This window comes from Procambarus clarkii, chromosome 67 (genome assembly GCF_040958095.1).
Source record: "Procambarus clarkii isolate CNS0578487 chromosome 67, FALCON_Pclarkii_2.0, whole genome shotgun sequence".
NCBI classification, from domain to species: domain Eukaryota; kingdom Metazoa; phylum Arthropoda; class Malacostraca; order Decapoda; family Cambaridae; genus Procambarus; species Procambarus clarkii.
The window spans coordinates 21774882-21802221 of record NC_091216.1 but is presented as its reverse complement, the minus strand read 5'-3'; the positions used below and the strand labels follow the sequence as shown (position 1 = coordinate 21802221).

Genomic DNA, 27340 nt, shown 5'->3' with positions numbered 1-27340 from the left:
TGTCAAATGTGACTTATCCTTGTAGCCTTCCTCCTGTCATTGAAACAGGAAGTGGAAAAGTCTCTGACAAAGTTATATATATTGGCCACACACAATTTAGATTCCGATGTATGGCAGTACAGTATAAGACCCTCTATGGCGGCAAGATCGGAACAACACAAGGGGAAGATATTGCAAGTGTGAACCAAGAGATTCTTACAAGTGAATCATCCTTGCAGGAAAAGGAAGGTAGAGGGAACAGTGCCTGACTGAGGGGGGGCCACCATTTTACTGTACAGTATCAGTATTTAGCCACGGGTACTAAATAAAACAAAGCCCTGCATCGTACTAAAAGAATTGCATTGTCGAACTGTCGACAAAAGTCACACACCCCTTATAAAAATATTGATTTTTAGGATAAGAAGTTTTGCTTTACCACTGCCCTTACACCATGTCTCTCAATGCAATCCTTGGTGAATCAGATTCCTTTAACTTGCTTGTCTTATGCTTTTCTGCTCTCGTTTGGCACCTTGAATAATGTCTAAGCTTTTCAATATTGTGAGAGACAGTTGTGTATAGCCCTGGGGCACTCGGCTTACCATTATTCATTACTAATACTCCCTTGCATTATCATTCAATAACACAAGTCAACATGCAAACAATATTTCCTTTATAGCGTGCATAGTAAAGAAGGAAATTGAATTGAAATAGCAGGCTTTAAGTAAAACACAAATATTCATATGTTAACTTTGTGCATTCTGGTCATTATAACATGTTATTTTGTGTCAAAATATGGCAAGGCACCTATAAACTCTCTAGTTCTTCGAAAATAAGGTTCCTACCACTGAATGATCTCTTGTATGGAACTATTATGCTGTCTTTTTAGTTTTAGATTTACATTAACACACCTGAACCATTTAAAGCACAAAAACCAGTTATCAATAAGTTCAGGTACCACACTATTCACAAGGATTGTAGCTAGTTACATAAATATTGTGCATTATAACTGCACGCATCAGATTTATAAAAATGTAAAAAAGATATGAATATATACAAGAAATAAATAACTTGGTTCATATATACAATAATAAGAGGGAGAGGGAGAGAGAGAGAGAGAGAGAGATGATGATGATGATGCAGTCACATGACTAGGAAGACACTGAGAGAACTGCCTCTGACTTCAGTCCTTTGTCAAACTTCAGCCTTCACTTGAATAAAAGTACTTCAACATGTATCACAATATTAAAATTAGAAAACAATAGCCAAGCACTATGAACATGTACACAAGGCTTTTGCTTTTAAAGCTCTGAAAACTCATTACAAATACAGTGATGAGTCTTAAAAGACGGCTACATAAATATTTGAAGGTAAATGAAGCAGGTGTCAGGAGGCAGTAATGATGTGTGGGGTGGGACCCAAGACAGTTATTCTTTGATTTCCATTGTGAAGGAAAGAAAAAACATTGATAAATGAAGTAGGCCTGACATCCAAGTTGTATAAAGATTTTCAATAACAATTGTAGCATCACCTCATATTGAGCACAAATATTCTAACATACTGTACATTAAAACCTGAATCATTAGAAAAATAAGTGGTTTATGTTAAAATTGATACAGAACTTGAAACACAATAAGATACAATATGTGCAATGTATAAATCTATGACATAATGTACAATACCAAAGTTGGCATTCCAAAAATGAAAAGACCTTTTTAATTGCACTTGCAAAACCCTTAGTGGAATGTAATATTAGCGTTGCATGAAGTAATAAGCGCAATAGTATCACAATACACAAAGTTTGGCACAGTGATGCACCTTCTTCCTTAAATTCTCTTAAAATTTTAACATTGTGTTCTGGTCTGTACTACTACTGATACATGTCATTAAAACCTATAGTGATAACTAGTCTTGCAATAACTCAAACAAATATAAATTTATGATACTGAATTGAATCATTAGCAAGTAAAGTAATTTATATTATACATATAACAAAAAAATATTAAAAGGTGGATATTTATATTTCATTAAAAAATTAAAAAGTGGGCACATAGTGCCTGTATTAGAATAACATCACAACTTCCATGTGAAAGTTAGAAAAAACCAAACCAAACAAAGAATTATTGTCAAATATAGGCATAATATTTAACTCTGAAATGTATATTTACCAGTATACACATTTAGGTTCTGAAATACAAATTGTGAATATCAAATATCTGAGATTCTGCTTGAGAAAATATTGCTAAAGTTTCACCAGAAGTCCACATTAAGGGATTTCTGATAATTTGTCAGACTTTTCTGAAAGATCTGATCTGTAAGGTCTAAGTGCAGTAGAAAAAATTATTTAATGATGAATCGTAGAGCTTGAGCAAAGGTGTGCATGGGCTATGTACAGACATACAGGGCAGAACTAAGAGGCTACAATCATTGGTCAACATGGGCAGTGATGGAAGTTGTGTTACACTAGTATCTCTATATTTGTTATGACATTCATTAATTAAGATTATAGAACACCACATATTACTAAGCATTTTCTTAAGGATTCAGATTGCAATGGCCGTCATGTAGCAACACTCAGTTATCGTTCAAATATAGTTGTATCACATTCTAAATGGTATAATGGATAACTGGGACACATACCACTCCTGATAAATACAATTATTACTATTTATCTTTAAACCTGGTACAAAATATAATTGAATAGATTTAGTATTTTACAAATACTGTCACTATTCTTTGTTCGATCAAAATCATCTTAGAGATGAATGAGATTGGGAAATAATTTTACACCTTATACTTATCCATATTATACAGTTTATCACAAGTGTTGTACCACTTCCTGCAGTTACGGCAGGATGATGTGTACAGAATTTTCCCTAGTCAATTCAACTGCCAACTTCTACACCATGAAGTGCTAAAGACCCACAACAACCCTTGCATCAATTGCTTTTGGACAGTCTGATAAGTGTAGCAAATAACACATATTTAAGATTTTTATTTTATTAAAAAAAAAAAAGAAGTAAGATGTCCGTTCCTTTAGTCATGCAATATTGTTTAGTGAGATTATCTTGATAATTACTATTTGTGAAGTGATATTATGTAAACAATCACTGTGGTTGAGGAACATTGGTAGGTATGTCATCAGTAGAAATGTGCAAAGGATCGACAGACTGGTCGGGAATAGTGATGAGCATTTTCTCGCCTGCATCTGACGAATTACTACTATCTGAAGACACTGTTGGATTGGAAATATTCTGAAAAGAAAAATAATAGTAGTAATAATTTATTAGAAAACCAAGATCGGCATGATATAAGAGGCATTTGACAGAATCATGAAAATTTCTTCGTCCAAATACTCTATCATATTCTCTACTAAAAGGAACTGATTGGCTTTGTGTTTATACAATAAATTTTGTGTAGCTATATAAATGTAATAAGTAATGAATGTAATAAAATACCCTTTTCTGGTAGGACCCTAATGGCTCACTAAGCTCAACTGGTACCACCAAGCTTCAGCCCAACCCAAGTTTCTGAAACTGATCTTTTGCCACTGCTGTATCTTCCACATGCTCTTTTTAAGTCAGTCCTCTCTTTGGTCTTCCACAAAGTTACATATTTCTGGCAGATTTTGTGTGCTCTGGTGGTGAATTGTTCCATCACCTATGTGGGAGTTTTAGTACTTAGAACAGTTTTTCATGAAGATGTTTGCTAGTTTGTTTATGTTTTCCAATCAATGCCTTTACTGTTGGAATGAATTGTATTTACAGAACAGTCCTTCATTTCCTTTAGGCATACAGTACTGTGCTTTAATGTATGTTTGCATTTCTGTGTGCATAATATTACTGTAGTTTGTGATCACATTTTCTGGTCTGGTATTTTCTGTATATCCTGTACTAATTCTATCTGGCTGCGTTGTTTTTGAGGAGGGTCTCTCTCTTTTTTTTTTACCTGGTAATGTAATTCTATGATGTCTGATAACTCTTGTTTGCTTTCTCTCATTTGATTTTGTATTTACTTGTTTTCCTACTTTTATTCTCATTCTGGGTCTTATCTTTGAGTTAGGGATATGTGACAGTTTGTTGCTCTGTGTCCATACTGTTCTTTTCCATTTTACATAGACAGTTGGCAAGTTCACCATAAAAATATATTTCTGGTCAAGATGTCGAAATCTGTTTATGAGGTTTTACTCTCCAACAGTGGGGCATTTGTGTTGGATGTGATGTGTATAGATTGGAATCTGTGGGAGCCATTTATCACTTCCCTCCAGTCTGGATACTTCTCTTTATGATATATTAGTTGAAGAGCTTTGTGGACTGCATGCTTCTATTGGCTCCCACATGGTTACTTCTGCCCAGGTTCCCCAGCTGCCTTCTTTCAGTACCATTTCTGGATCTTTGTCTCAACATAGATTACCAATTTTTCTAGTGTGATTTTCTTTGTGATTTGCACATCACACAAGTAATGAGACTGGCTTGCAGTGAGTGTGGGGTGGTGATATTGATAAGAGTGCACAATATATGGTTGACGCCATGTGTGATGTTAACGTGAAAACTGACAGTTTTTTTTTTTTTTTGGATGGGGGGGGGGGGGGGGGGGTAAAGCAATCCTTGACTCTTCAATATTTCATAAATTATCTCAAATAAGATGACCAAGGTAGTGTTTTATTTATAGAATTATAAGACCAGGATTTGCTTTAAAAATTCAACATACAAATTCCATTTTAGTAAGTAGCAAATATGGCAATTTATTTTTTTAGTAAAGAGAAAAATGTCAGTTTCTTCAAGTGAAATAGGAAAGAGTAGACAAATATGATTGCTATTAAGTAAATTTTGTTCAGAATTTAAGTAGTTTTGAAATATGCAAAAAATATAATATGGTAACATTTCATCACCTTATATGTAATATTCTTTAAAGATTTTCAGTTAGATTTATAAAACACATGAATGATACAAAAAGTAAAATAAAGAGGATAATAGGGTAATTCATCAAAACATGGAGGCTTTTTGGCACTATATACTTGTGCATAAAACCCTTGCTATTATATTATCCCAAACAACATATACAGCTTTTCAAATGGGAGCAAGCACAAAAAGAAACCATCTTCGATAACTTATCCCACAACCCCGTTAAGCATAAGAAAAACTGCAATATCCACTTACATTTGGCAAAACATCCCAACTACTCACCATCACCTTCTGTTTTGTATGAGTTTTGACATGCTTTGAGAGGTGGTCAGAACGCATGAAACGCTTCTGGCATTCTGGACAGTGAAATCGCTTCTCACCAGTGTGTGTGCGCTTGTGACGCTGAAAAATAACAAGATTACAATTAACCAATCATTGTGTGGATATATTTAGTAATGTTCAGTAAGGCAGGCCTTGGCAAGTATATGTAATATACAATATTCTATCTCAAAACAGATGAATGCAAAACACTGATATTATGAGAAATATTGATGGCATCTGTATGCAAAATTATAGTGTGAATGATGACAACTGTAGTAGCAAGCACACACTATAACATACAAGGATGACAAATGGGCTAATATGCACACACCAGAACACAAGTGAGAAGGTGGTGGAGGTCAAAACCATCAATAGTTTCAAAGCAGCATATGACTGAGGAGTACCAGGAAGACAAAATTACCTCCAGCATAGCTCTCATCCTGTAACTTCACTTAGGTAATTACAAGGATGACAACTAGAGTAACAAGCACACATCAGAACATACAAGGATGAACATTTTCAAAAAGAGCTTTGTAATAGCATAACATACCTGTAGCTCATCAGAGCGAGTGAATCTTTTATTGCAGAAAAGCCAGGAGCATCTGAATGGTCGTTCTCCTGAATGCCACCTAAGATGAGCTCTCAGGTGAGATGTTTTGCCATACATTTTGTTGCAGCCAGGAATGTGACAGATGTGTACTTTCTTTTTGTTATCTCCTCCACGATCCCCATCTTTGCAATTTGGACACGTACATGCCACGCGGCGTAATCTTGTCTTGCTTGCATCACTGGTGGGTGAGTGTGCTGGCTGTGGAATCACCTGGGCCTGGTTAACTTGCCCTCCTGTTGATACAACCCATTTGGTGCCCTCACTCTCTCCCTGAAATCCACTAGCACCTAAGAAATAGAGAAATAAATAATCAGTGAATCTTTTAGTTTAAAGTACAGTGGCACCTCGATTAACGAGTTTAATCCGTTCTGGCACCAAGCTCGTCATGTGGAAAACTCGTCTTGCGAAACAACAACAAAACTGTCGTAAAAAGTGTCCGAGAACCAGCAGAAATGCTCGTTAATCGAGGAAAAGCTCGTTAGTAGAGACAAATGTTCTGCGAGTGGCTTGCTCGTTACTCGAGGTGCCACTGTACTGGTATAATACTATAACAATAACAATAATAATAAGAATAACAACAATAATAATAATAATAATAATAATAATAATAATAATAATACACAAAAAATCACATTAAATGATAATTCAATGAGAAAATCAATTGGAGTCATTAGAAGGATTCGAACCAAGCACATGCCTTAAACAATTGGACCATCCACTCCTGCTTGGTTTGAGATCATCTCTTTCAGCCCAAAGACTTCCTTTTGCTTGACTGTGAAGATTCCAAATCTCCTGTTGACTTTCTAACAAAGGTTTATTATTTTTTGCTAATGAGTTTTCCCAATTTATCACCTGTTCCTTCACTGTTATTTTTCTCCCTGATATGGCTGTGCAGAAATATGGATCTTTACTTTACTTTATAAATTATGTCTTGTCAAATTGCCTTTCTGCTCTCCTCCTTACTCTGAGGTATTTATTCCTTGTCCTCTGGTACCTCTTCTTACACACTTGGCAAAGCCATGGGTTAATACTATGCCTTTCATTGTCCTCTCTATGGAAAGGAACAAATTTTGTGAACGGCTTCCAAGCATTTTTTACTGTTTCCCTCTTTCCTTGTTTCCATGATATTTCTGAAGTCTCTTATTTCCTCATAATCTCTCTTTTTAGGAAGCCAGCCTTCTGCTTCCAGACCCCTTATCTTATCAATGCATCCCTTCTCTCATTAGATACTGAAATGCCAGTCCACAAATGTTTATTACCTCACATTATTTTGAGATAATGAAGGCCAGTGAAATCAGTAGCAACCTCCTACCCTCAAACATGAAGGAAGACACCCCAGAGCCCAGCAAGGGCCCCACTGGGAACTGCAGAGAGTCAAAGTAAGTACTGTAAGTAATTATCAAAGAAGACACCAAGCCGGCAGAAAGTCAAAGTTACTGCCAGAGACCCTGGACACTAACCACCAACCCCCTACAAAGCGCAAAAAACAACTGCACCAGGCTAAGTGAGTATACCACTGCACCATGTGGTAGTACACAAAACTCTAAGTTGAATTAATATTTTCCCCAGTTTTTGTTGTGGAGCAGAGCACTAAGAAATATTTTAATAATCAAATAACATACTCTTATAATTATTTTGTATATGAAGCACTAACTGACCTCAAAATCCGATGTTAAACTAACCCAATTTGCATATTACAGTTTTTTTTTTTTTTAGATCATAAGATTTTCCTTACTGATTATTTGTGCGCCTCCTGGTAAAATTTGCGTGGGTATGGCGCTGGTGACCGGCTGAGTTGTGGACGTAGGAACAGCATTCAAAGTGGACATTGAGATGGGTTGTGTAGCTCCTGTTATGGAAGATGTGAGTGTTTGTAAGGATGATGGAGACAGCACTTGCACCTGTTGAAAAAGAGTTCGAGAAATTGTATAAAGTTAATAACTAAACACTATACTAATCATTACCTCTATTATAATGATACAACACATTACTGAAATCTTAATAAATCAAGTACAGTACTGAATGTATGAAATGCCCCTTTCTGGTCAGCCCTAAGTACTTCTTCGGAGCTTAACCCACTAACTAGTAGCTAACTGGGACACTTGCTATGTTTTGGGATACTTTTCATAGAATTTTCCAGTGAACAATCATAACTTGGCATTGTAAGGGCAATCAACAGCAGTCAATTCTACCACTTGGCTCTCCAAGCTTGCTAGTGCATAGGTCCAGATATTGCAAGAATGCTCCCTCCTGATTGTCATTTCTACAAATGCCCGTCACACATGAAAGGCATTAACATAAACTCTTAGGAACAAGAAGGGCTATAAATAAATGTGAAGTAGACTGGCTTCAAAGATCAATTTCGATTGTGGGGATGATATAATTTATGCATACAGTATTTGCATATGCACTCGCAGACAGATTGCAGTGGAAAAATCAATATCACAAACACAAGAAATATTCACTAATGTAATATAAGCCTACTGCACAAATGAAATATAAGGTTAATAAGGATAACACAAGCCATTTAACTGAAGTTATTAGTCATTGCCTACTCAATCTGCAGCAGAGGCCAGTTAGGACAAAATGTGAGGTTGGGTTGTTTGTAGTGGTACTAAGTGTTGCCTCCTAGTGGTGACTTGGAGTAGTGTCACAGTGAGTTGCTTGGTAGTTAACATGGCCAAAGTTTGATGGTATCTGTGTTGCCAAATTGTACTTTGAAAGGCTTTGAGTTTGTGTAATTCATTTTTCTGCCAACATTTTGGGTTGGATTGAATATTCTCCAGTATCTCCCTAGCACCATTATAACCAAGTAAGAACAACTAGAAATGCTTCCCTCTACTTCAGAGGGAAACGTTAACCTGCCAACCAACCAGAAGTCAGTAGGCTTTTGACTCAGGGAGCAACGGAGTGGAATACTTGAGGAAAGTTCATGGCAAAGCAGAGATCTATCTTGAGGTTATCTTGAGATGATTTCGGGGCTTTTTAGTGTCCCCGCGGCCCGGTCCTCGACCAGGCCTCCACCCCCAGGAAGCAGCCCGTGACAGCTGACTAACACCCAGGTACCTATTTTACTGCTAGGTAACAGGGGCATAGGGTGAAAGAAACTCTGCCCATTGTTTCTCGCCGGCACCTGGGATCGAACCCAGGACCACAGGATCACAACTCCAGCGTGCTGTCCGCTCGGCCGACCGGCTCCCATAGATGATAACAGTATCCAACTAACTCTCTTCCCTGCAGAAGCCAATTATAAATTACACTGTATATAGCTATCAATTGCTTGTGCAATTTTTGGATAAATTTCCATTATGTTTACGGGTAATTCACTATAAACAGTACAGTACTAACGAATTCAGAGGTTGTCATAATGCAAAAAAAAAGGACAATTTAATTAGAAATTGAACAATTTATTAGTTAGATTTTTGCAAAACAAAATAGTAATTAAAAGCAAGATATGTTTTAATTGCAGCTGATCAAATGGTGGCATGGGCACTGCCAAAATTAAAACAAAAGAATTCCTTTGAAGACAAAGTATTCCTATTTGGGTTACTTAATAAATAAGAGAAGCCAAACTGGTGATATACTTTGTTTTGTTAAAAAAAAAAAAAAAAATTGATCACTAGATATTCTTACCTGACCAAGACCAGGGATGTGTTGAAACATAGGTTGCATGACCTGTATTTGAGGAATCTGGATGGTATTCTGTTGGGCAGCCACAGCTGTCTGTGCTGTTCGCAGCTGAGATGCCTGACTCACTGGCACCACTGTAACACCACCACCTATTGACCCTGGTAACTGAAGAACAATACAATGCATTACATAATTTTGATGAATGATAACAAAAAATAAAAGGGTTAGGCAACATCACAACCCTTGCTGCTCCTTTCTCCACCCCCAGGAAAGGAGCAGCAAGGGTTGCGATGTTGCCTAATGCTTAATGATAGTGTTTAAATATTATTGCACACTACAGTATTCCAGTAGACAAAAATGTTGCCAATATACTGAACAACCGAACTGTGTACGAGATGGACACTTCGACAAGACTAATTCAAATATTTTGAGCAACTGTTTATAAAAATATATAAAATTATTTTTTGAGCTTCATTAACCCTTAACATGCTCGGGGTTTAATATCCTGTCATCCCCACAGGCGCATGTCATTTTGAAAAAAAAAAAATTATTTTTTCTTCCTAACCTGTTAATATGTGTTTACTGATCACGGGAAAAATAATAAAAAAATCGTAAGTGGCATATATTGCCCGCTATAGGGCGGGGAAGTCTGGCAAATTATAGGCGCTGACTCAGCATGCGTCCCAGGCGGTCTGTTGCTCGCCAGCTGTCAGACCGGAGTTGCCACAAAGAGATAATTACCGAATTATTTCAATGTCTCTGATTGATTTTTCATAGTTTTTTTGCTGTAATATTATTCAATAGTGTGTAGTTTGATATATTTATATAATAAAATGAGTAAATCATTGCTGTACTCAAAAATATGGTGTGCATATTGTTGATTCAATTATGTTCATTAATCAGTGAACAAATACTTTGTCGGTTATTACACTATAAGCACAGGTTATATATAAGTATCTGCATGTTTTGTTCACTATAACGAACCATTAAGTAGCTATTATGAGTCAAAAAGTAACGAGGAGTGACCGCCGTGTACCAGCCAGCCACTCCCGCCCTCCCTCCAGTCATCTGACTCACCCACATTCTCCTCCCACAATAATGTTTTTGCTATAATTCACTATATACAGACGTTATATATAAGTATCTACATGTTTTGTTCACCATAACTGTACATCTAAGCTTGTATGGTGAGTAAAGGCACAAAGACGTAAGACCTCACACAGTCAGCTGATGGCTGCCGCCCTCAAGGCCAGACGCACTAATATTTCTCCTCCAACAATACTGTGTGGTGTTATTACGCTATATATACACATTATATATAAATATCTACCTGTTTTATTCACCATACTTGTACAAATAAACTAGTATGGTGCCCAAAGACCATCGTGGTAACCAGTAAACAACACCGTCGTCTGCACGGTGGCGTCGTGCAGACGACGCCACCGCCCTCACCAAAATGGCGGCTCCAAACCTTCTCTTGCTGTTTATACCCTCTATACACACGTTATATATAAGTATCTACATTTGTGTTCATCATAGCGAACCACTAAGCTGGTATGGTGAGTGCAGTCAATAAAAGATGGCCACACACAGTCAGAAGACATCGCCACCATCTTCCCTCCCACAGCATTACTCCTCCCTCCATGGCACACAGCACTAAATATCACCACAATCCTGCTATTATCAGAACCCTGGTCAGTTTTATCACAGTCAGGGGTCTTCTGTAATAATATCATCGCTACATAATAGCATGAACAAGTATATTTTGGCATTTTTAGGCGATGCTGTGGTCACAAGCTGAACAGCAGTGCTGTTAGGTCATGCTGCGTGTGTCAGGCTTGGTTGCTCACTCAATGCTGAGGCCAATAACACCCGCGAGTTTGGCCCACGATTTTTAAAAAAAATGGCGTCTGTTTACAAGAGCCCTGATGAAGGTGTGTTGAACCCCGTGTATCCGCGGGCCGTTTAAATCTTGCGTAGTACTCCAACACATCATATGACATGATGCGCAGTTAACTGGAACAACGTCCAACACGTCATATGACGTGATGCGCACTTTAAGGGTTAAAATGTCAAATATAGTATTTTATAGTCTCCGTGGTGTAGTGGTAAGACACTCGCCTGGCGTTCCGCGAGCGCTATGTCATGGGTTCGTATCCTGGCCGGGGAGGATTTACTGGGCGCAATTCCTTAACTGTAGCCTCTGTTTAATGCAACAGTAAAATGTGTACTTGGATGAAAAAACGATTCTTCGCGGCAGGGGATCGTATTCCAGGGACCTGCCCGAAACGCTACGCGTACTAGTGGCTGTACAAGAATGTAACAACTCTTGTATATATCTCAAAAAAAAAAAAAAAAAAAAAAAAAAAAAAAATATATATATAAACGTATCTCAAAATAAGCTCACAGAGAAATAGGGTTTAATCTCTTACTTGTGGAGACACGGTGATGCCTTGTGGTAGCAGCTGTGAGGCATTTGAGACTGTTATGCTTGTTCCAGGGCCAACTATTTGTGACTGGCTTGTTGCTGTTATGCTGTTAGCTGCTCCTGTGGATACCTGAGAAACACTCAAAATTCTTTAATCTCGGAAACAATTTCAATACTTTTGTTGCTATAGTTACAGTAAGTAAGAGATTAAGAAGTTTCACTAAAGTTCATTTTACTGCAATGATATTCTGCCATTTTAATATTTAAAATAACACAACAGCACAATTACTTTGTCTTTATATTGATTCTTGCACATTACCACACTTTTTTCTCCCAACAGCACAACTTATACAATTGTATCTAAAAAATCCTAATTATATAATTTTAGATTCAATCCAGATTTCTATAAATTTTATTTATTTTGGACAATTTATCACCAAATTTTCCAGATTTTTCTTATAAGAAATGATACAATAAATATTTATACATATTTAGTCACGATCTATCTATATAAAATTGAATGTCTGTTTGTCCAAAGTAGAAGGGCAGATGCTCGGCTTTACTTAACTTTCACATTTGAAACATAAGGCTTATGTGTAAAAAGCCTGTCAGGTTCAGCCTAAGAGCTTACTTATCAGTAACTACAAATGAGTGAGATTTAGCGTTTTATGCCCTGCCTCCTAACTGTTTATACCTGCAGTGCTAATTACCTCTCTCAACATTAACATTTCCATCATATTCCATAATTCCATTCTATCATGGAATATTTCCACCATATTCCATTTCTTGGATGAGAACAGCTGGAGCCTGTCCTCATCCAGGAGTTAAGAGCCTGTCCTCATCCAGGAGCTAGGGTCTGTCCTCAGTCAGGAGCTAAGACCTGTCCTCAGGAGCTAGGACCTGCACCCAGCTATGGTAGAAACTAAGCATTATTTTCGGGTAGCTGCTATAGATTGCTAGGCACTAGAGCCTGTCTTTAGGCAGGAGCTAAAGCCTGTCCTTGGCCAGGAGCTAGAGCTTGTCCTCAGCCAGGAGCTAGAACTTGTCCTCAGACAAGAGCCAGATTCTGCTCTCAGCAAGCGGCTAAATTCTATCCTCGGCCAGAAGCTAGAGTCTGTCCTCGGCCAGGAGTCAGATTCTATCCTTCAGTTGGGAGCTAGGTTGTCCTTTGCATGAACATCTGCCACAGAAACCCATTCTTCACCTATCTGGTTCCTTAAGATACTTCTTGCAGAAGAATATATATTATGTATCTATAATCACATTATAGAAGAGAAAACATAATTTTGGTCTGTCAGTGACTACCCTAAATTCAGAACTATTAGAAATAAAATGGCACAACAAGGAACAACAATACTCCGTAACAAAATATCCTCAGGTTGATCAGATTTTCTATAAATATCAACAAGACCATTACAAAGATTAATCAACACTGAGATCAAGACTTGGTTTATTGCTCTTGTCTGATAACAGTGACTTACAAAGTTTAATAATGTTATTTCCTTGAACAGTATGATTAAATTGAACTGATAAATATGTGATACAGTAGAGAAATTAAAACTATCCACATCACTTGTGTGATGGGGTAGGTCACCATCAATCAGATAATGGTATATATGTAAAGTGTTAAGACTCACTAAACTAGTCATCACATACCTGCTGTGCTTGTGACTGCTGCTTGTTATCGCCAGTGGCACTAGTGGTTGTGCTGTTATGGACAGCTGGTATAGCAACAGAGGGTGTTGCGATGGTGCTGGTAGCCCACGTGGATGTGGTAATGGGTTGGGATGTAGCCAGCTGGGTCATGGTGGCAGCAGTGCCTAGACTGGCAGAGCCCAGGGACATCATACCAGAGGCACTACCCCATAACATCTGAACTTGCTGCACCTGCCCATTGGGAAGTAGAATTTGTGCGAACTGGGGTTGAGCTTGAACCTGCAGAAAAAATCATCAATAGTATACAGTATACAAACATTTTGAAAATAATTTTCATATTTCCTTGTTGATAATGATATCAAAATTTGTATCCCAAATGAAGGCCTCAAGATCTATAAAGAGATCCACATACATTAAAAGCTGATGGTTCTGCACAGAGTTGAACAGATCTACATTGGGTAATCAGAATGCCTTGCATTTCAAATAAGGGAGGACCTGTCCACTTACCAATAACGTTTGTCAAAATTAGGAAGAGGGAGAAACTGTCCACTAGCAAAAATCAGGGTTGGTGTGGTAGCTACCCACTTACCAGCCTGGCCCAAAAGGTAAGTTAAGGTAATTATCAGGAAAGACCACTAATTAATTATGAGAATATAGCATTTGGAAAGAATAAGAATTTAGGATAAGGCCAAGGATATGAATGGCACCCAACCACTTGGATAGTCAGATTAATATAAGCCAACTTAGTTAATTCTATTTAAATTTAAACCTGCATTTTTTATCCATTCATTAAATAGATAAAAACCCAACCTGCTCCAACCAGAGTAGGTTGGGTTTCAAGAAAAACCTGGGTTTTTATCAACCCTGCCAAAACTCCAGAAGAATGGAGAGCCCCTACTCAGGAAATGAACCACCAGCAAACAAGACATGATGCTAGTGAAGTGACACCAAACAGCCACTAATTCCTGGACCATAATATGGCTACCCCACAATGCTGGAGACCAACACCCCTTGGCTGGTTTGGCTGCAATTGATTGCAAAACTGCAACAGCTCAAGTGACAGGGCTGGAGGTCACCATGTAACTGAACCCTGAAAAATACAAGGAGGGATATGATGAAGCAGAAGAATCCTCAGGCCCAGAAGAGTACACTGAGCAGTTCTTGAACCAGAGGAGTGCTGACCACCTGGGAAACTGTTACAGCACTTTCAGCCTAACCTAGACTAGAGGATACATAATACAGGTAAAGTCCATTTGACACAGCAGCCCTCAAGTTTGTGACTCGAGAGATAGCTTCTGCTAAGCACACACTGGTGGAGCGACTCACCGTTTATAACACAAGACACAGTAGGGCGAGGGGAAGGCTGACCTATGACCCAAATTAACCTCAGCTATTGCAGAAGCAGTGCTGGTGACAACTGTGACTTTGGGAATATGATATTGACACTTTCCACTACTATCTATCATTGGAAATGCATATGCAAAAGTGCATAAATTCTATCATAGTTCCCCGTCAATATTTTTCCTTCGAAAATTACCCCCCCCCTCCCATCAATTATAATCCTTCTTATTTCTAAGAGGTTATATTAATGCCTGTCATGCTTGCTCAGGTATTTATATAAATTTCAAGCATCAGAAGATAACCTGGGCCTGTTTGCAAGCAGGCTGGGGTAGCTAAGAGGCAGAATTGACCACTGAAGGTGACCTTTCAATCACATCTCCATGTATTAATGGTTCCACATCTCAAGGTCAAAGTTGATCTGCTATACTTATCAGTACAGACAGCAAATAACCCAAGTATCCAGTTACATTTGGTTTCTGAAAACTTGAAAAAAAAAAAATCCTGAACAAATCACTTGGGAAGAGATAACACTAATTGTGTCTACCAAGAATAAAAGTGTAAACTGTACAAATGAACTGCCAAGTTAACTCAAGCAAAACCAAAGATATCAATTGCCATACTTCTTCAGTAATCTCTACATAGAAGAAAGAACATTGAACACACCATCTATTTTGAAGACAACAATGGCTCCCTCAACCATGTGAGAAAATCAAGCTGCAGAGAAAGCTGTTTTTCCTTTATATTGCTGTATTTAAAACATAACTTCAATTCCAATAATATCGTTACAATAAAGGCTAGGGTACTGCAAGTGCCCACACAATGCATGGTGTGCTCATCTCTACTCACTCATGCTCCCAAGATGTATAACTTCATATAAAAAATCACACACACACAATGTAAAATTGATTTTCAATTCATTCTCAAACCCAATGATACAATATAATTATTGAAACAGAAGTTGAAGTGTTTTGGATGACATATACAGTATGTCTCCAGAGCATGAATGCATGTGATATTTGGCCTATGCTGTATTTATATTTTAACCTTGCTAGGCTTTGAAGCAAAATAGGTTTAATTTTGATCCAAAATTTCTTGCCTAAAAATTTTGAATTTTACCATGTGTAGCTTATATTTGTATGCAGATAAATTAAAGAAACCATTAAAATCAATTATCCATTGATTAGAGTTTATTAGGTCAGACCTGGTAATGTTTCAAGCTGATTTAAATTATCATTACTATATTGAAAATTAATTTTGAGCCCTTACAACCTTACCTGTGCCAGCTGAGGCATGACCTGTAATGTTTGACCATTTGCTTGAACCATATTTGGTAGGACAGGAATCTGTACAGGAAAGGGAATAGTCTGTAGAACAGTCTGGCCTCCAGCTGTAGATATGGGTATTTGGACTGGAATGGTGGCCTGGGGCATGCCAGCAACCCCAGATTGCATCACTTGTGTTGCCATCTGGCTCACTTGAGCTTGTGTGGCAGTTGCCTGGCCTCCTCCTGCAGTTGCGGTGCCTGTTGCAGTTCGAACACCACCAACAGTAATTGGCTGGAAAAGTAAGTAATATACTGGTCAAAACTATGTTAACTTTTTAATACTGTACTGTATCAATATTAGTGAAAATTGTAAATACTGTACTCATATCACAACTGACTATAAAAATTATACTGTATTAAAATACAAAAAGCAGTTCCCTAAAATTAGTATTTTTGGCTATACTAATTAGAATGAAATTCAACAACACCAAATTGTGACTAGATTCTTCTTTTTATTTTAGTCATGATTATTTTCTTGAAAAATTGAAAAAAGACAAAAGAAATAGGGTTTCCTTTCCAGAATTTCTGCACTACATTTTTCAACATTACAATACAATTCAGTATAAAGATAATATAAAATAAAATAAAAATAATTGACATTTTTTTGAATTATGACAATGATAAACCGTGCTAAATAGTTTCTCTTCAGTAATGTGTGTTGAGACTAGATCATTGTCCAGTGCGCTACTGGAAGATTACTTATCAGGTATGGTCATGACAGAGCACCTCCACATAACTGTGTCTAGCGATAGCATTCAAGCCTCACCTGTACAGAGAGGATCAGAGTGCACAAAGGCAACTTTCCATTAACAGAACAAATTTATGAGGCAAATGAAAATATTTACTTTAATTATTAGTCATTTATCTATAAATTAAATACATAAGTTTCTTAACAGAAATGAATCACTGATGCATCATAACTGTAACTTCAGAGGCAGTCTTACCGTTCCTACTTGGCCTACACTCTGCACATTCTGGATAATGTTTTGTGCTCTTATTATCTGTCCCGTTGGCGTAAATATGGCCTGATTTCCTGCAATCTGTATCTGCTGTGTGGCAGGTGCATGCTGAACAGATGCTGGTATGTATATGGCTTCCTGTCCATCAATGGTCACCGTTTGCATCTGAGCCTGGGGCATCACCGAATATGTCTGGCCATTTGCAGTGATGATCTGCGTAGCTTGGGGCTCTCTCCCCTGCAAGAAAAATATTTATAAAATAAATTGGCTCATAAAATATTATGCATCTGCGCACTTCCTATAAGTTAGGCCAAATGCAAGAAAACAGAATTAAACTCATATATACAATATTATATATTTAACATCATTTCCTTCTTTTTATACCATATACTTATTATTTGTACAGTACTTAAAATAAATAAAAAATGTAAAGTTTTAAACCTTTTACTTATTGTTTTGAAACAAAACCTTATAAAATAGCAAGAGAAAAATTAATACGTTAACTGATAAATTTATTGAGCTTATAGTAACCCCTTTTTTATACAAAGTAGTTAGGAATAATAATAAACACTTACAACATTTTACTAATGGTATAATTTCCTTTCTTATACATATGTGGTTAGGTTAGGTTACGCAAAGATCTTACAGCGAGGTGCAAAATAATAAGCCAAACGTGTGCAACTTGACATGGCGATCAATGAGCAGATAACCAGATCAAGTAACCTGGGAGCAAAGACTTCCCAAACAAAAATATTCAAAGTACGGTAAACGTAATGTAACCTAACCAGAAGTGTGCAGTATAAAAAAGAAAACACAATACCGTACAGTACTTCAACGGTTTCTTCCATCGCTGGAATAAAAACCACTGGAATCAAGTAACAAACTTTTATCATCCATTTCAAGCACATTTATACAACCATTTACTAAATTTGTTTACATGAAACCCACATCTACAAGCAAATTATACACTGTATATTTTAAGTTAATACAGATGTTTAGTCTAATCTAACTATAAATCCATCCACTAAAAAATTGGAAATAACTTTTAGTTATTACAGTCTTAAACCTCTATTGCTAAGAAAAATATAGTCAAGTGGATTTATTAACTAATATCATATGATCACTTGTCACAAGAGCATCCTTGACCTCACTTCATATTTCCTAGGTTATGTATCCTAACCTCAGTCATTTAGGTTATGTATCCTAACCTCAGTCATTTAGGTTATGTATCCTAACCTCAGCCATTTAGGTTATGTATCCTAACCTCAGCCATTTAGGTTATGTATCCTAACCTCAGTCATTTAGGTTATGTATCCTAACCTCAGCCATTTAGGTTATGTATCCTAACCTCAGCCATTTAGGTTATGTATCCTAACCTCAGTCATTTAGGTTATGTATCCTAACCTCAGCCATTTAGGTTATGTATCCTAACCTCAGTCATTTAGGTTATGTATCCTAACCTCAGCCATTTAGGTTATGTATCCTAACCTCAGCCATTTAGGTTATGTATCCTAACCTCAGCCATTTAGGTTATGTATCCTAACCTCAGTCATTTAGGTTATGTATCCTAACCTCAGTCATTTAGGTTATGTATCCTAACCTCAGTCATTTAGGTTATGTATCCTAACCTCAGCCATTTAGGTTATGTATCCTAACCTCAGTCATTTAAGTTATGTATCCTAACCTCAGTCATTTAGGTTATGTATCCTAACCTCAGTCATTTAGGTTATGTATCCTAACCTCAGCCATTTAGGTTATGTATCCTAACCTCAGCCATTTAGGTTATGTATCCTAACCTCAGCCATTTAGGTTATGTATCCTAAATTCAATCACCTAGGTTATGCATCCCTAGGCACTTAGTTTATTTATCCTTACCTCAGTTATGTAGTTTGTGTATTTTTTATTATATACATAAGCTTGTGTAATCTTTACTCCATAACTACACTTGTGCACCCTTTACTCCATAACTACACTTGTGTACCCTTTACTCCATAACTGCACTTGTGTGCCCTTTACTCCATAACTACACTTGTGTGACCTTCACTCCATAACTATAATTATGTGCCCTTTACTCCATAACTACACTTGTGTGACCTTCACTCCATAACTATAATTATGTGCCCTTTACTCCATAACTGCACTTGTGTGCCCTTTACTCCATAACTGCACTTGTGTGCCCTTTACTCCATAACTGCACTTGTGTGCCCTTTACTCCATAACTGCACTTGTGTGCCCTTTACTCCATAACTGCACTTGTGTGCCCTTTACTCCATAACTGCACTTGTGTGCCCTTTACTCCATAACTGCACTTGTGTGCCCTTTACTCCATAACTGCACTTGTGTGCCCTTTACTCCATAACTATACTTGTGCGAACTTTACTCCATAACTACACTTGTGCATCCTCTACTCCATAACTACACTTGTGTGCCCTTTACTCCATACCTATAATTATGTGCCCTTTACTCCATACCTATAATTATGTGCCCTTTACTCCATAACTGCACTTGTGTGCCCTTTACTCCATACCTATAATTATGTGCCCTTTACTCCATACCTATAATTATGTGCCCTTTACTCCATACCTATAATTATGTGCCCTTTACTCCATAACTGCACTTGTGTGCCCTTTACTCCATAACTGCACTTGTGTGCCCTTTACTCCATAACTGCACTTGTGTGCCCTTTACTCCATAACTAAGCTTGTATAATCTTTAATCCATAACTAAGCTTGTGTACTTTAATCGCTGTACTTCAACGCTGTTTGAATGTAATTTTCTGTAATAATCTGTAATTGTATTTGTGCTGCTTTTTCAACAATGTTCCCCCCTCTTTTACCTCTATTTTTATTTGTACTCAACACATTTTATTCTTTTTACCCATTAGTTTTAAGCTTTAGTCATTAGTGTTTTTTCCTGCCCGAAACGCTTTGCGTAATAGTGGCTTTAGGCATTGTATGTACTAGCTCTATCTATAAAGCCAACAAACTTTGTAAAATCTCTTTATGTATGTACCTTTACCTAAATAAAAATTATTATTATTAATCCATAACTAAGCTTGTATAACCTTTAATCCATAACCAAGCTTGTGTACCCTTTATCCATTACTAAGCTTGTGTAACCTTTACTCCATAACTAAGCTTGTGTAACCTTTACTCCATAACTAAGCTTGTGTAACCTTTATCCGTAACTAAGGTTGTGTACCCTTTATCTATAACTAAGATTGTGTACCCTTTATCCATAACTAAGCTTGTATAACCTAATCCATAACTAAGCTTATGTAACCTTTACTCCATAACTAAGCTTGTGTAACCTTTAATCCATAACTAAGCTTGTATAACCTTTAATCCATAACCAAGCTTGTGTACCCTTTATCCATTACTAAGCTTGTGTAACCTTTACTCCATAACTAAGCTTGTGTAACCTTTACTCCATAACTAAGCTTGTGTAACCTTTAACCATGACTAAGCTTGTGTAACCTTTATCCGTAACTAAGCTTGTGTACCTTTTATCTATAACTAAGCTTGTATACCCTTTATCCATAACTAAGCTCGTGTAACCTTTATCCATAACTAAGCTTGTGTACCTTTTATCTATAACTAAGCTTGTATACCCTTTATCCATAACTAAGCTTGTGTAACCTTTATCCATAACTAAGCTTGTGTAACCTTTATCCGTAACTAAGCTTGTGTACCTTTTATCTATAACTAAGCTTGTATACCCTTTATCCATAACTAAGCTCGTGTAACCTTTATCCATAACTAAGCTTGTGTACCTTTTATCTATAACTAAGCTTGTATACCCTTTATCCATAACTAAGCTTGTGTAACCTTTATCCATAACTAAACTTGTGTAACCTTTATCCGTAACTAAGCTTGTGTACCTTTTATCTATAACTAAGATTGTATACCCTTTATCCATAACTAAGCTCGTGTAACCTTTATCCATAACTAAGCTCGTGTAACCTTTATCCATAACTAAACCTGTGAACCCTTTACTCCACAACTTGTGCCTTTTACTCTATAACTTATTTACTCTCTAATACATAGTCTGTGTACCCTTAACAATAGTCAGTCACTTTTTGTTGTTATTGGGCCCAGAGACAACTACACCACATCTCAAGTCACTTAATAGTTAGAATATTCTTCACTCTAGTTCTTTGTTTACTTAAAACAGAACCCGAGACAAAATAATCTTCTTAGGAAATGACTCACGTGACTCAGGTATTTCAGCGTACGTTAACTAAGGAATCTTTCCCATTAACAAAATTATATTATCATCCAGGGTGTACTTATATTCCAGGTGAACTCTTAAAAAATGCCTTGCCTGAATCTCTAATAAAATATAATAACCTTTTATTATCATACTTTATTGATAATAAATACTTTAAAAATTAGCTATTGAACAGCTGTATAAAATTAAATTCAGCAACAAAGTATTTGATAAATGAAGTGAACAACTGCATATAATGACGTAGTACAACTGCTAGACTGAGCAACATGTATAAATGTTAAAGTCAGCGTGCCTCCACACTAGGTAGGCGGATCAAACAATGCAAGACTCATGCAAGTCTAGTCAGAGACTATTATTCCTTAGCGTTTCTGTAATATATTACACGATTATTTTGAACGCAACCTGGCAACAAAAGTACTCCCGCAAAAGGTTTGTGATTTTGAAGTATATTTAATTATTAATCACAAGATCGTTCTTACATAACGTATTAATTATTTAATTATTACGTACAAATTGTGCAGTTGTGCATATATCGTGAACATTTGTGAAGACCAAACATGCCAGCTGGAGAAATGTCGACTGTCTCCTCGGGTCTTTAGTTTAAACCATCCCCTTAAATAGTAAATGGCATTTTGACATAAATTCCTTAAGATCGAAAACTTATGTAGTACTAAAAATCATAGTGGCTCGTAATATTTACGTGATATCCCGTTTTCTATAAGTCGGTCCGCGGTTATGTTAGGTTCGGGCAACTTAGTACATCAGTTCAGTGGCGTTGTGAACGCTCGAGAGGACGGGTTGCGGGTTGTGTCAACTACAAATCCCAGGCAACTCTAGAGCCGTAGTGAGTGACTGTCATACTGACTCGCCTGTGTCCTGTATACTATACGTGTCTCGTACTCACACTTCTGGCTGCCATTTAAACCAGGTATGTCATTGATGTATAGGCTGCACGTGTCTTCCTTAATGACAGTCACGTAGGTTATACATGTGTTCACCATACTAAGACTCACGTAGGCCACATGTGTTTACCATACTGTCACTGTCACATGATTAGCCAGGTTGTGTTGTGTACGTCAGGCTGCGAGCAGCCGGGTCCAACAGCCTGGTTGACCAGTCCACCAAGTTGGAGACCTGGTCACAGGACCGCGGGGACACTGATCCTCTGAATCACCGCAAGATAGGTTACACGTTTTTACAATGCTGACACTGCCAAGTAGGCTACAGTACACTAGTCTGCCATATTGACATTGTCATGTGGGTTACAGTACGTGTCTGCCATACTGACATTGTCATGTATTCTACAGTACATGTCTACCATATTGGCAGTTAGGTAAGCTACAGTACACGTTTGCCATACTGACATTGTCATGTAGGCTACAGTAAACATGTTTACTTATGTCATAGGCTTACTTTGTAATTAAGATTAATAGAAACTAATAATATTTATTATTACAGTTTAAGTATTTTACTAATAATGACTAATTGTAGGTTTTTGTTACTACTGTTTCACATTAAAAAGTAATTGCCTTCCATTATCGTTATTAATTATTATAGTAATATTTTACCAATCTAATTTCTGTATACAGTATTATCATAATTAAATTGTTTTATGTTCCAATACAATTATTATTGTCTAATGATTTGTAAATGATTAATATTTATTACAGCATTATTCATTATTTCAGTGCAGGTTGCCAGAGTAATTAAAGGAAGTAATAGTTGGGTAGTTCAAAAATGATTTATCCTTTATTGCTTTATCTTTGATCTTATGGCAAATATACGACTATAGATACTTGGAAGGTGAGAAAAACAGGTTAATATATAGATAACAGAGTCAACAGTGTGTAGTAGAGATTGAGATAGAAAGTAACCTAGAGCTATAGGGCAAGGTCAGTGTTATGCTTCTCTATTGGTGTAGGGCCTCATATAGACTGCCAGTATTCCTTGTGATGTCTCGCTTTCTCATCTGCCATGCTAAATGCACTCTGCCTTTCGCTTTTCATCAAAATTCATTTGTTGTACAGGTATTGCATAATTTGGGGATTAATATAAAAAGATATAATAACGACTTTTTAGGCATTTATATACAAACTCGTCACCATTGCAAGTAATCTGAATAACTCACACGTGACAAGGAAAATGCATAAATGCCAATACTATTTATAATGATATATTCTTACACCAGTTAAGTCCTCGCTCCACACATACTGTCTCCAAGAAGACATAGTGAACGCTTGGCAGTGTAATCCGCTACAGCAGCCACTGACAACAGCCTCTAGTTCCTGTTCAAGTGTCCTGTCGCCAACCAGAACAATACATAAATTATTAGGTAAAAATATTAGCAACTATATGCATTACATTAAAAAAATTATAAATAAAAATAAAAATGTATACAACAGCCTGAATGTAGACGCCACGCTCATAAATTGCTTAACCAACTGGTTGGCTAAGCAATATTGCAACACTCAATATGGTACATGTATTACACTTGATACATGTACCGTATTGTGTAACCCATTATATGAAGTGCTTGATCTACATGTACTGGTTGGCCCAACCGCTTGGACTGGACAGTATTGCGACGACCTTGCTTCTAGCAAGGCCGCTTCTAGCAAGGCCTTGCTTCTAGCAAGGCAAGAACGCTTCTAGCGTTCAATCCCCGACCGTCCAAGTGGTTGGGTACCATTCCTTTACTCTGTCCTATCCTAAATCCTTATCCTCATATCCTTTCCAAGTGCTATATAATCGTAATGACTTAGTACTTCTGATAGTTGCCTTGCCTAACTTGCATAGTACATTCTTCTGACAATTGCCTTGCCTATCTTACATATACTGGGTGTAAACCACTATACTGTATTGTTCTGTGTAATCTAATGGAGTAAAGCTAGAAAATAATATAAAATGTAATACTATTACAAGTCAAAGACAGTTTATCGGGGCGAAATTCAGGACAGACTTAGAGAATGTAGTTGTACTGACAGTCCAAGGGCAACACAATTTTCAGGTCAGCCTAAAGACAGCAATTATTGAGTCTCAGAAAAATTTATTATTAATAGTTTAACTGGAAATTACTTTATCAAAGAAAATCCCTCAACAGTACAATTACCAAGACAGTATCGCAACAATGCAATTACTTAGACAATCCTGCAACAATACAATTATAAAAAAACCTAGGGTGTTGCAAGTATTGTTTAAAAACACTACAATTATTAAGTCAATGACAAGACACTACAATTATCAAGACAGTAAAAAGACATTGCTCTTATCAAGACAGGACATTGCAAATATCAAAACAGTAACTGGACAAAGCAATTATCAAAACAGTAACTGAACAAAGCAATTATCAAGACAATAACAGGACACGGCAATTATCAAAATAGTAACTGGACAATGCAATTATCAAGACAATAACAGGACACGGCAATTATCACGACAATAACAAGACTGCAATTATCAAGACAGTAACAGGACACTGCAATTATCAAGACAGTAACAGGACACTGCAATTATCAAGACAGTAACAGGACACTGCAGTTATCAAGACAGTAACAGGACACTGCAGTTATCAAGACAGTAACAGGACACTGCAATTATCAAGACAGTAACAGGACACTGCAATTATCAAGACAGTAACAGGACACTGCAATTATCAAGACAGTAACAGGACACTGCAATTATCAAGACAGTAACAGGACACTGCAATTATCAAGACAGTATTGGATACAGCAATTATCAAGACAGTAACAGGACACTGCAATTATCAAGACAGTAACAGGACACTGCAATTATCAAGACAGTAACAGGACACTGCAATTATCAAGACAGTAACAGGACACTGCAATTATCAAGACAGTAACAGGACACTGCAATTATCAAGACAGTATTGGATACAGCAATTATCAAGAGTAACAGGACACTAAAATCATGACACTGGAATTATCAAGGCAGTAACAGGACACGGCAATTATCACTACACTAACAAAATAACAAGGACGTTTGTCTGGACACCGTAGACTTCATCTGGTAAGTACATCTAATGTATGTAATTTATTTGATGTCCAATACAGAGCCACGAAGACTGATCCCGCGAACCTCCTCAGGGTAACATTAAGAGTCTAGGTAGTACATTTGGATTCGTTCTCGACTCATAATCGAAAATTCCTGGTTCTAATCCCTGGTGAGACAGAAATGGATGGGCACGTTTTCTTACACCTAATGCTTCTTCACGTGGCAGTAAGTAGGTATCCAGGTGTTAGACAACTGTTGTGGGGTTGCATCCTAGAGGAAGTACTTCGACCTTGGGGGGAACCAGATATACGCCTAAAGTGTGTGTTTGTATATACTGTATATATATATATATATATATATATATATATATATATATATATATATATATATATATATATATATATATATATATATATATATATATATATATATATATATACAGGATGCTTGTCTCCGACAAAACGAATTATTTATAGGAGTACCTCGTTGACCACCAGGATGACATACACTGCGTTTATTTGGGATTATGCATGTTTTTACCTGAATTTACCCGAGGGCCACCATCCTTCCTACTGGCCACGACGGGGACAGGAAGCCGGGGGCTTGTCAAACGTTCCTCTATTTATCCTGCATTTTGAACTGCAGTATTGCCTTGGCATTGGTTGCTGTGAATGATTGTGACGCTGCTGTCCTGTCACTTCCCTGTTGTTGAGTAAGATCGGGAGGTTGTCCTGCAAGGTATATACTACGTGATATACCGGCTCATTGATATAAGAGTTATCTCGAGTTACTTTAATAATTCACATAAATTGGTAAACAGTAGTCGTACAGAATACGATTGTCGGGGGGCAGGAGGCCTGTTTAGGCTTATGGTAGTCCTAGCCACCAGTGATGCTGTCCTCTATCCAGTTACTTGATAGACCCAACAACAGTTAACATGACTTCATGTTGTCCTGTGACATGGGCGGCTCGGAGTCTAGTACATGGGCTGCCATGGTTGTCCTGGGGTATGGGCGGGTGTGTCCTGTATAAGGGCGACCATGCTTGTCCTGATATGGATGGCTCCGGGTGTCTTAAGCGATATGGGCGGCCCCAGGTGTCCTGTGTAATATTGGTAGCTCTGTCCTGTGTGGTGTGGGCGGTCATGCTTGTCCTGTGTGATATGGGCGACTGTGAGTGTCTTGTGTGGTATGAGCGCTGGTGGTGGGGGTCCTGTGTGAAATGATGTTACACTGAACAAGTTGTTAAGTAATATATGGGCGGTGAAGGTTGTCCTGAGTTGGGGGTGTGGCGAGGAGGATGGTCCCTTGTTATATATGGTTGCCCTGGTTGTTCTGGGCGGTGTCTGGAGGTAGTGGGTGGGTGGAGGATGGTGTTGTGGGCGGGGTGTGGGCGGGTGAGGGCGGGGACAGTGTGAGGGAACAGGAGGCGACACACGATGGGCCTACCATCACCGCCCACTGCCCCGCCCAGCTCCTCACCACACACTCACCACACACTCGCCACATACTCGCCACACACTCAGCCTGGCAAGAGGGAGGGCGGTGTGTGTCGGGCGGGGCTGGCGTGGGCGGTGGGTGGAGGTGGTGTGGGCGGTGCCCCAGGAGGTAGGCTGGCCCCAGGCCTGTCCTGCAGCACGTGGCTCCTGTCTGAGTGCCGCCTCCTGCTAGGCGGGGCCTAGCCTGCCCTATACACCACACCATATACACTCTCCCCTCGAGTCCTGAGCCGCCCTCCCCGCCCTCTCTCTCACCTGCGACGCCGTCTGCTGCACCATGGGTTCCGTCTTCATCGCCTGCACCGTCTGCCCGGACATAGCTTCCCACACCGCCAATATTAAACTCGCAACACCACACTTTATCCTAACAGATTCAAAGCTTCTCTTGTGAGGACGACTGTGGAGTTTCACCAGTGTATCCCTCCGCCATGGGTGGAGATTGCCACCCCCGC

At 37.9% G+C, this 27340-nt stretch overlaps 2 protein-coding genes across 10 annotated transcripts in view; one reads left to right on the top strand and one right to left on the bottom strand.

Annotated features, from left to right (window-relative positions):
• Positions 1-714: 714 nt before the first annotated feature.
• LOC123767698 (transcription factor Sp4) lies at positions 715-27340 on the bottom strand. 7 transcript variants are annotated; one of them, XM_045757609.2, is made up of 10 exons: positions 27144-27340; positions 17135-17386; positions 16141-16422; positions 13526-13804; positions 11874-11999; positions 9445-9606; positions 7547-7712; positions 5752-6098; positions 5163-5282; positions 715-3230 (listed from the first exon to the last, which is right to left on the bottom strand). In XM_045757609.2, the coding sequence occupies exons 1-10, from the start codon at positions 27204-27206 to the stop codon at positions 3084-3086; spliced, it is 1944 nt and encodes a 647-aa protein (XP_045613565.1). In that variant the 5' UTR covers positions 27207-27340; the 3' UTR covers positions 715-3083. The 7 variants fall into 7 exon arrangements, with proteins under 7 accessions (XP_045613565.1, XP_045613563.1, XP_045613567.1 ...); XM_045757607.2 differs by having other exon boundaries at positions 5136-5282; positions 27144-27336; XM_045757611.2 differs by lacking the exon at positions 27144-27340 and adding an exon at positions 25931-27137 and having other exon boundaries at positions 5136-5282.
• LOC123767697 (uncharacterized) overlaps positions 22147-27340 on the top strand; it is a 52584-nt gene continuing 47390 nt past the window's right edge. The window contains exon 1 of one of the 3 annotated variants that reach the window (XM_045757599.2): positions 22147-22307. The gene's annotated coding sequence lies outside the window, so the exon portion shown is untranslated. Of the gene's footprint in view, positions 22308-23574; positions 23712-25383; positions 25406-27340 lie in introns of those variants that run through there. The other 2 variants (XM_045757601.2, XM_045757604.2) reach the window with 2 other exon arrangements.